The 13828-nt window shown below is 40.4% G+C and overlaps 1 protein-coding gene across 1 annotated transcript in view; it reads left to right on the plus strand.

Annotated features, from left to right (window-relative positions):
• The window catches only part of MTTP (microsomal triglyceride transfer protein), a 28736-nt gene that overhangs the window by 5698 nt on the left and 9210 nt on the right, over positions 1-13828 (plus strand). The window contains exons 4-12 of the mRNA XM_015862082.3: positions 1913-2020; positions 2385-2501; positions 3565-3704; positions 4562-4712; positions 9852-10009; positions 10883-11051; positions 11609-11716; positions 12066-12278; positions 13295-13506. Coding sequence (XP_015717568.1) covers positions 1913-2020; positions 2385-2501; positions 3565-3704; positions 4562-4712; positions 9852-10009; positions 10883-11051; positions 11609-11716; positions 12066-12278; positions 13295-13506 — 1376 coding nt within the window. The remainder of the gene's footprint in view (positions 1-1912; positions 2021-2384; positions 2502-3564; positions 3705-4561; positions 4713-9851; positions 10010-10882; positions 11052-11608; positions 11717-12065; positions 12279-13294; positions 13507-13828) is intronic.

Genomic DNA, 13828 nt, shown 5'->3' on the forward strand with positions numbered 1-13828 from the left:
CTTTTGTTATAGACATGCAGAATGTAATGACTCACTATCCTTTCAGTGATCTTGACATGTTACCGTGTCCTATCTTTCTGTACAAAATAGAGTAATTTAAAACATACTATAATTCACCTGCACAAGGGGCCCTTAAAGCCTTGTGCACTCTGAGCACTGTATGTAAGTAAATGGCATCTTGGTCACATATTTATGGGTACATACACAGATATATGCACAGTCATTGTGCAGGTTTTTCATTATTGACTTCATCGAGGCCAGGATTTTATCCAAGTCATGAAGATGAAAATGGTAATACAGTATGTAATGGGGGAGGTAGTACCAAGTCTATGAGGAGTGGTGTTAATTTCTTTAAACCCTAATCAGGTATCTTTGCCTGACTGCTTTACCCACCTCTCTGGCTTGCTTACTGACTTCATTGTCATCTGCAATTTCAGTGTTCCCAAATCAGTGAGTCTGATTCTGAAAACAATCCCTCATATTGTCTCTCTGCTGGGAAACCCACTCCAAAAATCAAAAGGAAAAGAGTGTGTGCAAGTGCACTTCAGCTGGTGCCTGAGCTTTACAGCCTGCCCTGGAAGAGCACTGAGACAATATCTCCCTGTAGGAATGCCCATGTTCAATTGCAGTTCTCAGCATTCCAGTCTTGTTCAGAAGGAGAATCATGCATCTCCACATTTTTTTCCTGTGGAACCATTCCTTGTTTCCTTGCACTCGAGGCAGAGAGAATCAAGGTTTGAGCAACAGCCCTTGACAGCTCCCTATGCTCCTCCACCCTCCCGTTGCTGGCGGCCAGGAGCATTAAGCCAACAGTCCTGCTCTCCCCTCAGCAGCCTGAGTCAGTGGGACATTGGTAGAGGGGCAGTGAGAAAGCAGGAAGGATGAAGGTTGATGCTCCCTTTTTGCTTCTGTGGAGCACAGTGAGGGCTGTGACACTCTATCCTGACAGGATCTTTACCTCTTGCTGTAAATAGGCACTGAGTACATACTCTGGCCACCAGCTCAGCCTACTGCATTGCAGCTGCTATCAAGTCTACTCAGTAACTTTCAGACTCAGCCTTGTCATCAGTTTTACACAACAGAAAAAGAAACAGGATAGCACTGGCTCCCAACCGTACACATCCCTGACGGAGAGCTGAGGTGTCCAAAGAACACAGTTACAATACATCTGCTCTCAGAGCATCGCAAATACATGGGTAGAAGCAGTTCATTTGCTAAGACTAAGATATGACATTAAAAACCTGGGATTTTTCTCAATAACAGGGACACTCCTTTTATGATTTTTCTGTGCTGTGATACTTTCATTCCTGGCACAGTGATTTCACTTTCCAGGGTTGCCCTGAGATAACATGCTGACTTGACTTACAGTCCCTGAAAAAGTGCACTTTTAAAGCACCTTGAATGCAAAGTGGAGGTGCAAAGTCTCTCCTTGCCAAAGGGGAGGCTCAAGCACAACAGTTGATCCCTGAAGTTCAAAGGTTGTGATGTGTTTGACACGTCATTTAAGTGATTCTGTGATTTATCTATGATTCATTGTTTTTCTGAGCCTGTGATTAAAGTGCAGCAGATAGTATGTGCGAGTGAGAAGGAATTATCTGAGCTCAATGTAGAAAAAAATGAGTAACTTTTAAAACTGTGTAACATTTTCTACCTTAATTCCAGTTTCTCACCTAAATGGCCGGAAAGATGCTCACAACACTGAACCCGTATTTAGGTACAGCTGAACCCTTAAAAAAATCTTTGTACTTTTATCATGAGGTTCTGTAACCTCTGCTTAACTAAGAACCAGAGGTCCAAATTCAGCTTCCCAATTGGAAGAAGTGAAGATGTTGCTTTTTTAAATGGAAAGGATTAGAACTTTTTATTTCTCATTTAACTGCATTTGTTACATACTTGTTTTTTATTCCTACAGGTCCAGAACTTCTACTCATATGAAAATGAACCTGGTTTTACTCAAAATCTGAAGAGAGGTCTGGCCAGCCTTTTCCAGCTACAGATGCACTCTGGTAGTGTTCGTGAGGTATGGTGCTATATCTGGCAAGATAATCATCAGGGAAACAGACAGAGCCCACTCTGATCTAGAAGGCAGCGCTGAAGCTCCAGCTGGATTCAGAAGGAATGAAGTGCGGTAGAAACCAGCCCTCTGACTGTATTTGAGGTTGGAGATGAGAAGACAATCTGGTGACACAAGCCAAGTCACTGCAAGCAGCTTAAAGAATTGGTTAAATCCTTTTGATTTCAAGTATTTTTATCAATTTAGCAGAATGCGGACAGAAACCAACTTAAACAGTCAATTGATTTCTAAGCTCAGTTCAATAGATAAGTTGATTTAAAATTGAACCAAGTATCCACACAAAGTTTATCTCTTTTTTTTCCCCCCCAAGGTGGACATATCTGGGAAATGCAATGTTACCTACCAGGTGCAGCAAGATCAAGTGACTAAAATAAAAGCTCTGGACTCCTGTGAAATAGAGAAAACGGGATTTACCAGCCACAACCAGGTATAGTTTCTTTACTAAGACAAAATCCATTCTGCCTAATTTAAATACATCCTTATTAGCTGTTACCCATATTTTCAAAGGGCCTTTCTTGGCATTACAGAAAACAAATTCTATGTGTTTGTTTGGGGTACTCCTAGGACAAGTTTCATATGTAATACCCACATGGAGAAAGGGAATTGTTTCTCATGCTTAAACCACCTCAGCTGGTACTGAGTCTAGCAAATGTGTTCACATGATTTTTGGACAAACAGTGATTATTGTAACCTCTTTCACAGCTGCTACCTCACAGCATTCAGCTTACACAATAAATGCTGGCCAAAATGCTGGCTCCTGAATGGACTCTGGCTGTGCATGCATGAGAGTAATCCCAGGTGTAATGTAGATGTGCTGTCCAGGCACCTGAAGTCCTGCTACAGCCTCAATGATCCCTCCTTACTAGTGGCTGCCTTTCTGAAGTGGTTACTGCTGAGTACAGGCTGAACACATGCTGAGGACATTGGGATTCTCTGTGTTAGAACCTAACCCTCCCCAGCTCAGATAAATCTAAATATAGCAAATACTCTGATTATAAACTAGCTTAACACAGTGACAGAATTCCTGATTTTCACACTTGCCAAGAAGACTTCAAATGGTTTACAAATGCATCAAGCAAAGCTACAAGTTTTGCTCCCTATATGTGAATATGGCAATCTCATTGATAACTGATTTTCCTGGAAAAACTTCTGATCTTTTTTGTAGTATATTTTCATCTAAAGGTTACCAGGTATTTCCCCAGCTACTGCCTGTTTCACAGCTTCCTACCCTCCACCTTTTTTATTTCTCATATTGAATCTGAAACACATGGTAACAAAATGAGTGGCTTCTTGTGGTAGAGGGAATTTGTGAAAACCTGGGAGTTCCTTATTTGCAGTATTAGCTTGAGATGCCATCAACCCACATGCACTTAGTTCATCTTACTATATTTCATCGTGTACTTTGCTGTGATTTGGAACTGTGAGATCTTCTCCTAGTCTGCTGTTTATTTATCAGCCTTCCTTCTGGTTTATTTTTTAATTACTTTCAGATTTTAGATGTCAGCACAAAAGCCACATCTGCCACAATTTATGTGCTGGAAGACAGTTTCATTAAATCCATCAAGGCAGAAGAGAATTATGTTTTCCTTCTGAATTCCCGACGAAAAACAAGTGCCAAAATAGTTTCAAAGTAAGTTGGGAAATTTGACTGTCATTGATGGTTACAGGATTTGTGGTTCAAGTCAGATTACATATGTTTGTCTCACAGCTTTAAGATCTAATGCTCTGAACTCTCTGGGTAGAATTTAGCTCTCTTTTGTATTCTTATGGCACCTAGCCCAACTTTGATTAAAGGCTCTCCCATTCTGCAGGTAGGAAATAATGGCACCCATAATAAATGAATTGAAGCAGCTGAAACTGGCCAAAATATTTTTAAAAACACATTACTTCTGTGTGAGTTCTGTTTCTGAGTCCTCTCATTGCTAAGAAATACTTTAGGTGGATATTCATTTCTATTATGTGAAAGTTCATAAGGTCAGGAAAAAAGTCTGAATAGAAAGGAAGCAGTAGTGAAAGCTAGATCTGCGTCTGACCCTGGATTCTAAAACACTGAAAGTTTGGAGCTACTCATATCAGAGGAATTGTTCAAGCACCTCCTTAGTATTATGCTATTAAAAACAAATACACAAAGAAGAAAAAAAATCAAAATCCCACTTTTCAGATCTTGTTGCAAAAAAATATATGAAACGTTTCATTATCGTGCATGGCTTTCCAGACACTATAGATCCATGCTTCAGAAAGTTTGTTGGTCACACATTTTATGGCACGTACCTTTAGCAAGAATCCTACCAGTATTAGATATTTCTGTTACCTTAAAAAAGCCAGAGACTACCCACAATTTGATCATTTTAAAGTGAATCTGAAAACTCTGTGTCCTGTATTGTTGGTCTGTGAAGACTTGTGTTTGTTCATTTCTTCTACGTAAGATTTCTGCATTTCTTCAAAATGTTTAAGTTCTAATGGTGTTTTCAATGTATGGATACACAGGCAGAGACTGGAACTGCAATCGGTAGAATCTGGCCCTGGGCTGATTGCTGGGAAGCAGGCTGCTGGTGTTATCAAGGCTTTGGACTCCAGTTACATTTCCCTGCCTCTAGTAGCAGAGACAGTCAAATCCGAATGCAAGAAGTGTCCTTCAGTAAGTAAATACAAGACTTGTTGGATGTCAAGGGAAATAGAAGTTTCTGTCCAAGTAGTCCACTGGAAGAGGTACCCAGGGCAGGAAGCTCTGTAGTGATGCAATGGTGCTCCACCACGGTACTTTAATAGCTACCTCTAAAAATAGCCTTTTTGATGTCTTTAAAGGTTAAGTGAAGTGTTTCTCACACTACTAGGAAATGCAACATTCTTCTATTTCATTTCATCTTTGCCAGACCTGAGTTGGCAGAAACTTATTTCCACTGGTTAATGGGGTGGGAAATGACTACAAAGATGGGTGAATGGTGTTTATAGATAACTCTCTGCTCCTAGAAATTGAAGGCAGCCAGCCATTCCTTAGGCAGGCAATATACTTGCCTATTTTAACTGCTTGACCCTGAAAGAAGTCTTTTATTTAAAAGACTTTATAGGTGCTTTATATATTTTATATATATATATATTGGGGCTGTAGTGTTCTTAGCCAGCTCAATACTCTTCTCATCTCTATCACCATGGAAAAAAACAAAACAAAACAAAAAAGCAACCAAACTAAACTCCCAATTTTTTCATACCTAAACATTTAAATCTACTAAAAGCTTTGTACTTCAAGAACCTACTTTTAATGCATCATCTTCTGTTTTGATAAAATACATAAATTATGAACCATAAACACTAACAGAAATTGCTACAGTGATTGTTAGCAAATGGTTCTGATGCTATTATCATTGTGGAATGAGTTTAGAAGTGAATGGGAGTACTGAATTAAAGACTGTCAATTTTTGATATGCAAGATAAGGCTTCTGTCCAGCACATAAAATGTTGATCCTTGATTCCTTGTGAGAACAAAATCCTTACTATATTGGAACTAGCTATTTGGGACTAAAATTGTACTGCAATAGTTTATCTTGTCTAAAGCTTGTAGAGCTGCAGAGAAGATTAAAAAATAGATTGGTGAAAATGAAATAGTAAGTGATGCTGCATGCGTGCTGAAGCAGTTCTGAGTAGGGAACACCATGGGGTCTTAAACAGAACAGGGACAGGTGCTCTTCCCCAGATTCTGCCCGTCAGGGTTTGTGCTGTCCAATTTGTCACTTGGAACCCTGTTTGTCATAATGATTATAGAGATAATTTCCAGACCAAGATAATAAACAGAGGGTATAATTCCAGAGCACTGCCTGAGGACTGAGCTATAAACCTAATGGCACGATGAGAATGAAGTCTTGCTTTCTCACTGTATTTTACAGTAACTGCTATGAAAAGATGGGGTCTATAAACAGAACGCTGTATCCAAAGCAGCAACATAACATTTGGTACTTATATATCATAGTATACATTAATGCCATGTTGACATGACATGTCCTGCAGATTTATGTTTTCTTTACCATTTTCAAATCATAAAGAGCCTTGTCTCTAGTTATATGAATTTAGTAAATTAACCATTCCTATCCATATTGCACAGGTGGCAGTTCTAACTTCTGTGAGATTAATACCAACATCTCCATTTAAGTTTAGACCTAGATTTAAATTTAGACATCATCATAAAGCACGCTCTCTTCAGAAGAGTTCATGGCTCCTAAAAATTTCTTTATGCTCGAGGTTCCTACAAGAAACAGGTGCTTGCCCCCTCTGCAATGGAGATTATTTTTGTTCTGTTTTGTGTTGACAACCTTTGAAAAGTTTGGCTTGGGGCTGTGTGTGCTTAGACCCACAGGATAAGCCATGCAGTAGTTGATGTGAGAAGCTGCTTCTCACTGCTCAAGTAATTAATGTAGGGAAGCAACATTTGCATTTGGAGTGTTCCCTTGTCTACTTGACATTGTTTTTAGTAGAAGGAAGAAGATTTGCTGGCAATGTGTGATGAAGGTCTAAATACCAACCCAGTTGTTCATTATGTTCATCTCCATGCCATGCCCATGGAGTAAAGACACATCCCGATTGCTTACAGTCAGCTCCAGACATATTTCACAACACACTGCCAGAGGGAGCACATCCTGCAGAAGGCAAGCTGATGAGTTTAGTTGCAGCACTGCAGGGATGCTGCTAGCAACCCACGTAGCTGTGTTGTACCATATGGTCTCAATGGTTGCACTCAACTAACCTGAGGGACCTTTGCATAGGCTGGTAAGACACTGACAGTCAAAATCAAGTCTTTCTCAATTTATGGCATCTCTACTTGGCCTGAATTTTCCCAGCATGCCCAGAACTGCTGTGATTTGATCACAGAGAATCCAATTCCTGTCTGAGCTTTGGTAGATGTATGCACATGGTGTGTGCATCTGAGCCTAAATCTCTGGCTTATTCAATCCAAACATCTTGGTGTTCACAACAGAAAAATTAAGCTCCTTGTTAAATTCAGCTGTGAATGTTGTTTTTTAAAGTCATGGTCACTTCAGCAAAAGGCAGCTGCTCCTTGTAGCAGTTGACTGGTTAGAGAATCCCGAAAAGAAGAAGACTTGGCCTTCTGTCTCATGTTCCTGAGCTATGGGCTAAGCCAACCCAGAGCAGTCAAAAGAACTGAGCTCTGCACAGAAAAAGAATAAGATTAATGAAGTTAGAGAAATTTTGCTGGGTTATGGTGCAGCTTCAAAAGAGAGAATAGAAAGTGCCCCATATGTTTATCCCATTTCAGTTTATAATAGCCACACTGACCTTGGTGCTAAGCACTAATCACCAGTTGAGGTTAACAGATCCATCTGTGCCTCAGAACATGATCTCCTCCCAGCTGGTTATTAATCTCCAGGAAATATCTTATGTCTCAATCACTGTTGCCTAATTATTGTTTGTTACAGTTGATGGCAGTTGCACTCTGTACTGCTGAATGATACTTCTGTTTGATGGCGGGTTCAAATGTTATTGCCTAACACAAAACCCATGAAGAGGGGAAGTATTTTAGAAAAGGTCACATGGGGCACTCAGGAAAACTGCAGTAAACACTCCTACAGAGAACAGCTGAGTTTTCACCAAGGAACGTTCTTGATAATTTGAGATAATGGAGGTACAGGCAAGTGAGAGAGAAAAGGTCAGAGTACCTGCACCAGTTTCTTATGGGAGCGCAGCTGGAAGGACAGATTCAGGTGCTTTGGCACCATGTTGGCTCATTCGGGTCAGAAACATAACTGGTGACAGCAAACAAGGAGAAGGATAAGGTACTCAACACCTTTTTTTTTTTGCCTTAGTCTTCTCTGATAACTGCTCATCACACAGCCCTTGAAAGACTGGTTTGGAAGGAGAGGACTGGAGAAGCAATGTCCCTCCTGCTGTGAGCAAAGATCAGGTTTGCTCACCAAGCCACTCTTAATGATATTTGAAAAGTCATGGCAGTCAGGTGAAGTCCCTGGACTGGAAAAAAGGCAACATCAAATCTACTTTTAAGAAGGGTAAAAGATGATTCTGGGAACTACTGACCTGTTAATGTCACATTTTGCCAGTGAAGATCATGGAACAGATCCTCCTGGAAGCTGTGCTAAGGCACATGGAAGGCAGGGAGGTGATATGGAAGAACCAGCATGGCTCCACCAAGAGCAAATCATGCTTGACTAACTTAGTGACCTTCTATGATGATGTCACTGCATCAATGGACAAGGGAAGAGCCACTGATGTCATCTATCTGGACTTCAGTAAGGCCTTTCATGTGGTACCTCAGAATATCCTTCTCTCCAAATCTGAAAGATATGAATTTGATGGGTGGACTGTTTGATGGACAAAGAACTGCCTGCAGGATCGATTACAGAGTGGTGGAAAATGTCTCAATGTCTGGATGAAGATCATTGACTCCAGGGGTCAGTGCCAGGACTTCATAAATGACAACAGCAGTGGGGTTAAGTGCACTCTCAGCAAGTTTGCAGGTAACACCAAGCTGTGTGGTGTGGTTGAGACACTCAAGACACAGGATGCCATCCAGAGGTATCTAGACAGGACTGAGCAGTGGGCCCAGGAGAACCTCATGAGGTTCAACAAATCCAAGTGCAAGGTGTGCACTTGGGCCAAGGCAACACCCACTATCAATACAAGCTGGGGGATGAGAGGATTGAGCACAACCCTGACAAAAGGAACTTGAGGGTATTGATGGATGGCAAGCTGGACATGAGCCAGCAGTGTGCCCTCACTGTTCAGAAAGTCAACTATATCCTGGGCTCCATCTTAAGAAGCCTGGCCAGCAGGTTGAGGGGGGTGATCCTGCCCCTATACTCTGTGCTGGCGAGGCCTCACCTGAAGTACTGCATCCATATGTAGAGTCCTTAGCACAGGAGAGACATGGACCTGTTGGAACACATCCACATTCACAGCCACAGAAATGAGCCAAGGGACAAAACACTTTTCCTACAAGAACAGCTGGAGCTGTTCATCGTGCAGAAGAGAAGGCTTCAGGATGACCTGATAGTGACCTTTTAGTACCTATAATGGAGCTCCAAGATGGAAGGGGACAGACTCTTTAGTATGGTCTGTGGTGACAAAACAAGAGGAAACAGTTTCAAAATAAAAGAGGGGATATTTGGGTTGGATATAAGGGAAAAGTCTTTTACAGTGAGGATGGTGAGGCAGTGGAACAGATTGCCCAGAAACATGGTAGAAGCCCAGCCCTTGGAGACAGTGAAGGCCAGACTGGATCAGATTCTGAGCAACCTGTCTGAGCAGTGAATGTCTCTGTTCTCTGCAGGAGAGTTGGACTACTTGTCTTATACAGATCCCTTCCAGCTCTATGGATCCTATGATTCTATGTAGCATGAGGAAAAAATATAGCAACAAGATATGATAAAGCAGATACTTATTCTAATATTTTCTTTCCTACCATTTTGTACACTTACCACAAATCCTTTCATAACTTATGCAGCTTTATGAATAAGAAATTGAAATTCCTTATAGGATGTTTACTCCTGTTCCACACAAATCATTTCAGGAATTACCTTGTTGTAACAAAATATGATTAACTTATAAAATGGGGATTGTCCATCTCCTACTTCAGAAAAAAATTGACTTAAAAGAAAATGGTAACAAAAGACAAACATCATACAGATCAGAAAGCACAGTACATTTACAAAGGAAAAATAGTCAGCTTATTGCAGTGACAGTCTAAATAATCATGTTTTGTTCCAAACCTGATTGTACTGGGAGATTTGACAAAATATGAATTATTTTGCAGCTTTCTGAACACTGGAAAAGCATCAAAGAACACATGCATCCTGAAAAGCTTTCCAAAGCTGAAGCAGCAAGAAGCTTTTTATCCTTCATTCAGAACATCAGAAAAGCTACAAAAGAGGAGATACTTCAGATTATTAAAACGGAAAATAAAGAACTCCTGTAAGTCATCGGGAATAAGCTTTCAAAGTGTTTGTTACTTAAACCTGCAGAAGAGCAAGTTGCATACAAACAAGTTCAGTTCTACCGGTAATGTCTTAACATTACAAAAACAGTATTCAGTACTATCTACAGGAAAATAGAAGGGTTTTTTTATTTGTTTGCTTGTTTAAAGTTTGTGTTTATTTTTGTAATAAAATACATATGCAGCACATTATTTGGCCACTAAGAATATAACTACGATGCAGAGCAAACATGCTTTGTAGCTTAGCTTTCAGTTTCTCATCCCTGTTGCTAGTTCTGGAACACTCTAATTTGTTCTCGACTTTAAATTGGTTTCTTTCACAAGCAAATATACCAGAGAAGGGGGGTGGTTCATACCTGGATATTGTCCTTAGATTGGAGTTTATGTGTGACCAACATGTGCATCTAAACTTGGGAGCTGAAAATCATTTCTGAGTACCACTGCACATTCAGCATCTTTCAAGCAAATTATAGCAGTTGACAACAGAAATAATAACCCAGTGAGTAACTCAGGAAGCACAGAAGGTAGCATAGAAGCCTTTTCTTCTCAAGTTGCCAGTTGTTTCAGTTGAAATAAAACACTTTTATTTTTCTTCCAGTTTATAACCTTATCCTGTATTTGCATAAATTCAAATATTTTTATCCATGGATACGAGTACTTCCTAGAGTCTATCTGCTATTTTGATGTGGAAGCATTCAGGGACATAATTTTTGCCACAAAGTATAACAAATTCTGTCTCTTACCTGGAATGAACAGATCTGTCATCACATTAACTTCTTTCCGCATGCAGCAAAGTCCTTCAGTAATTTCTAGCTCATTACAATGGTATGTTAATTTCCATATCTTTGTAGTCCACAGATAGTGGATGCCATAACCTCTGCTCAGACGCCAGCATCACTGGAAGCCATACTGGAGTTTCTTGATTTTAAGGATGCAAGCACTTCTGTCCTGCAGGAGCGATTCCTATATGCCTGTGGATTTGCTTCTCACCCCAGTGAAATGCTCCTGAGAACTTTGACTGTAAGTGAAATGTCCAAACAAATGCAGTGAAGTTACTACTTTTGAGCCTCATCCCTGTCAAAGGGGGAAGGGAAGGAAAAAGGTCTGCTTCCAGTTTTCCTTTTATTACCCCTTCCAGGGTTTCCTCAAAGTGTACCAGAAACAGATATCCTGGAACATATATGATCTGTAAAATCCAGATAGAAAGTCTGTTTAGTTCGTAAAATGTTACCAACATCTACTACTTGGAAAATAAACATTATTCTGAGTGTTAGCAGAACAATTAGAAATGAAAAGCCTTATCAAAGTCCTGCCACTGTTTGGTATTCCTTTTCTAAAAATCAAAGCAAAAGAAGGCTTCAAAGTGAATTCTGCTATTTGAGACACTAAATGCACCTGAATGGAAAAAGGGCACTCGGTTATTATATGTAATGACAGCTCTGCTTAGTTTGAGTTGAGGATGTTAGTGATCACTGCCTCTGTATTGCACTAATGCCCACAGTCAGCCCACTACATGACTGTCATGTGGCTCGTGATATTCTGACAGCGGGACTAACAGTGTTTCTTTTGCCTAACAGTCAAAGTTCAAGGGTGATATTGCAAATGAAGAAATCAGAGAAACTCTTGTCATTGTCATGGGAGAACTCATCCGAAAGCTGTGTGACAGAGACGGCTGCAAGCTTCCGGTAAATATTTGCTGTTCGCTGTTGGCTGAATTCTGGTCTGCAGCACACGTGAACAAACCCTGCTGATGTTACTGGGAGAGCTTGAGGGAGACGGGCAGCATGTTCCTCCCTGTTTTAAAATAAGCCCATAAATTCACGTGTTTAGTAAACAGCGTAATTTATTTTAACCATCTGTTTTGCCAGCTTTTTACTTTAATATCTCCCAATTCCTGTGGATTACTCCCAATTTTCCCTTGCTTAACAAAACTTTTACTCTCTGCCTAATCTGTCAGCCCTGCTGCTCCTGTTTCTTAGGGAGAAGGAGGTGGAGTTATGGCTACCACTTAAACATGCTATTTATTTTCTTTAGGCTGTTGTAGAAGCCAAGAAGTTGATTCTAGGTAGGTTGGAAAAGCCTAGGAAAGATGACAACGTGAGGATGTACCTGCTGGCACTGAAGAATGCGCTCCTTCCAGAAGCGATTCCACTGCTTCTGAAGTATGCAGAGTCAGAAGAGGGGCACACCAGCAATGCTGCTGTTACCGCCCTACAGAGATATGATCCTTCATTTCTCACCAGCGAGGTAAGGAAATACACTGCCCAAGAAAAGAAGTGCAAGAGACTGTATTAATGAAAGTGTAACTAAACAGAATACGTTTGTCAGACTCACTTTCAAAGATAATCCCATACATTTTTATTCATTGGGAAGTTATTACATGTGCTTCATTTCTAGCCAGAAAACTCCATGCATTTTTGCTTGCCAAATCCCAGATTGCGGTCTACCAGTGCTACTTAGCCTTTTGATCCAGAGTCAGATGCAACCATTAAAGGTGGGAAGAAATCCGCAAATTGGAGCTTCCTTTGCAAGGGAGCTGCCTTCTCTGTGACATGCAGGAGACATTAGAGACGAACAGGAACATGTGTAATCCCTGTTCTTATGCTTTCATATTACCCAGGAGAATAGATGATGTATGAAAAGAGTGAAATAGCTGTGGCCCACAATGGTAAGAGACACGATTCAAAATAGCAGAAGTCCTGCCTGTGCTGTGCTACCCTGCAACCCATTTCAAATCTGCTGGAATTGTCAGGGTGCTGCCCTGGCATTGCACATAGTAGAGGCCAATTTGTCACTCGGTTACATGGCTTTCCATGTAACAAAGATGACTCAAAATCTTGTCAGGGATGTAAACCCACCACAAGTGCAAACAAGAAAGTGAACGCTGCAGGACTTTTTTTTAATGTTAATATATCTTTCCTTAACACTCAAATAAGTCTTTCTCTGGATCTGATTACTGACATAGTATTTTGATCTTAGTACTCCCATTTATTTACAGCCCTGCTGTCATAATCCATGTGGAAGACTGTATTTGAATCGCACTGAGAGAGAGCATAGCAGATATCCACTTCTCCATTTGGTCACTGAGCTGTGAACATGTCTCATGCATTCCAAAAGGACTATGAAGAATGGAGAGCTGAAAATATATCCTAGTATATTAGCCTTAGCTATGGACAAAGCTTGAGATGATATTCTAAATGAGATTCTAAGCTTTACTTTGCCCAGTCATCTAGCACTGTCTGAACAATCTGTTTCCTCCCCAGGTGAAGAAAACAATGAACAGGATATACCACCAGAATCGTAAAGTCCATGAAAAAACAGTACGAACCACTGCAGCTGCTATCATCTTGAACAGTAACCCATCCTACATGGAAGTGAAAAACATCCTGCTCTCCATAGGTGAACTGCCTCTGGAAATGAACAAGTACATGCTCTCCATAATCCAAGATATACTTCAGCTTGAAAAGCCTTCAAGGTACATTAAATTCTGTTTAAATGAACACACTGATTTCTTACACCTTTGTGGACACATGAAAAAACACAGGTTCTTATTAGTTACTCCTGTAAAATTTAAAGGCAGTATAAGAGAATGCTTGACCTTTGTGCCACTTTTAGAATGGATATTTCAGAATAAACTTGTGCATTTCAGTGACATTCATTTAACAGCTAGTTCCATTTTCAGAGGTACAAATTGGAATTAGGCCTCTAACTTGCATAGCTGTAGGAAATTTCTCCTGTTGATTGTAATTCTGTCCAACGTAATTCTGGTGGGACTCTTGCTTTTAGATCTTCAAGAA

Source organism: Coturnix japonica, chromosome 4 (genome assembly GCF_054131305.1).
Source record: "Coturnix japonica strain WE chromosome 4, WE-NBRP24, whole genome shotgun sequence".
NCBI lineage: Eukaryota > Metazoa > Chordata > Aves > Galliformes > Phasianidae > Coturnix > Coturnix japonica.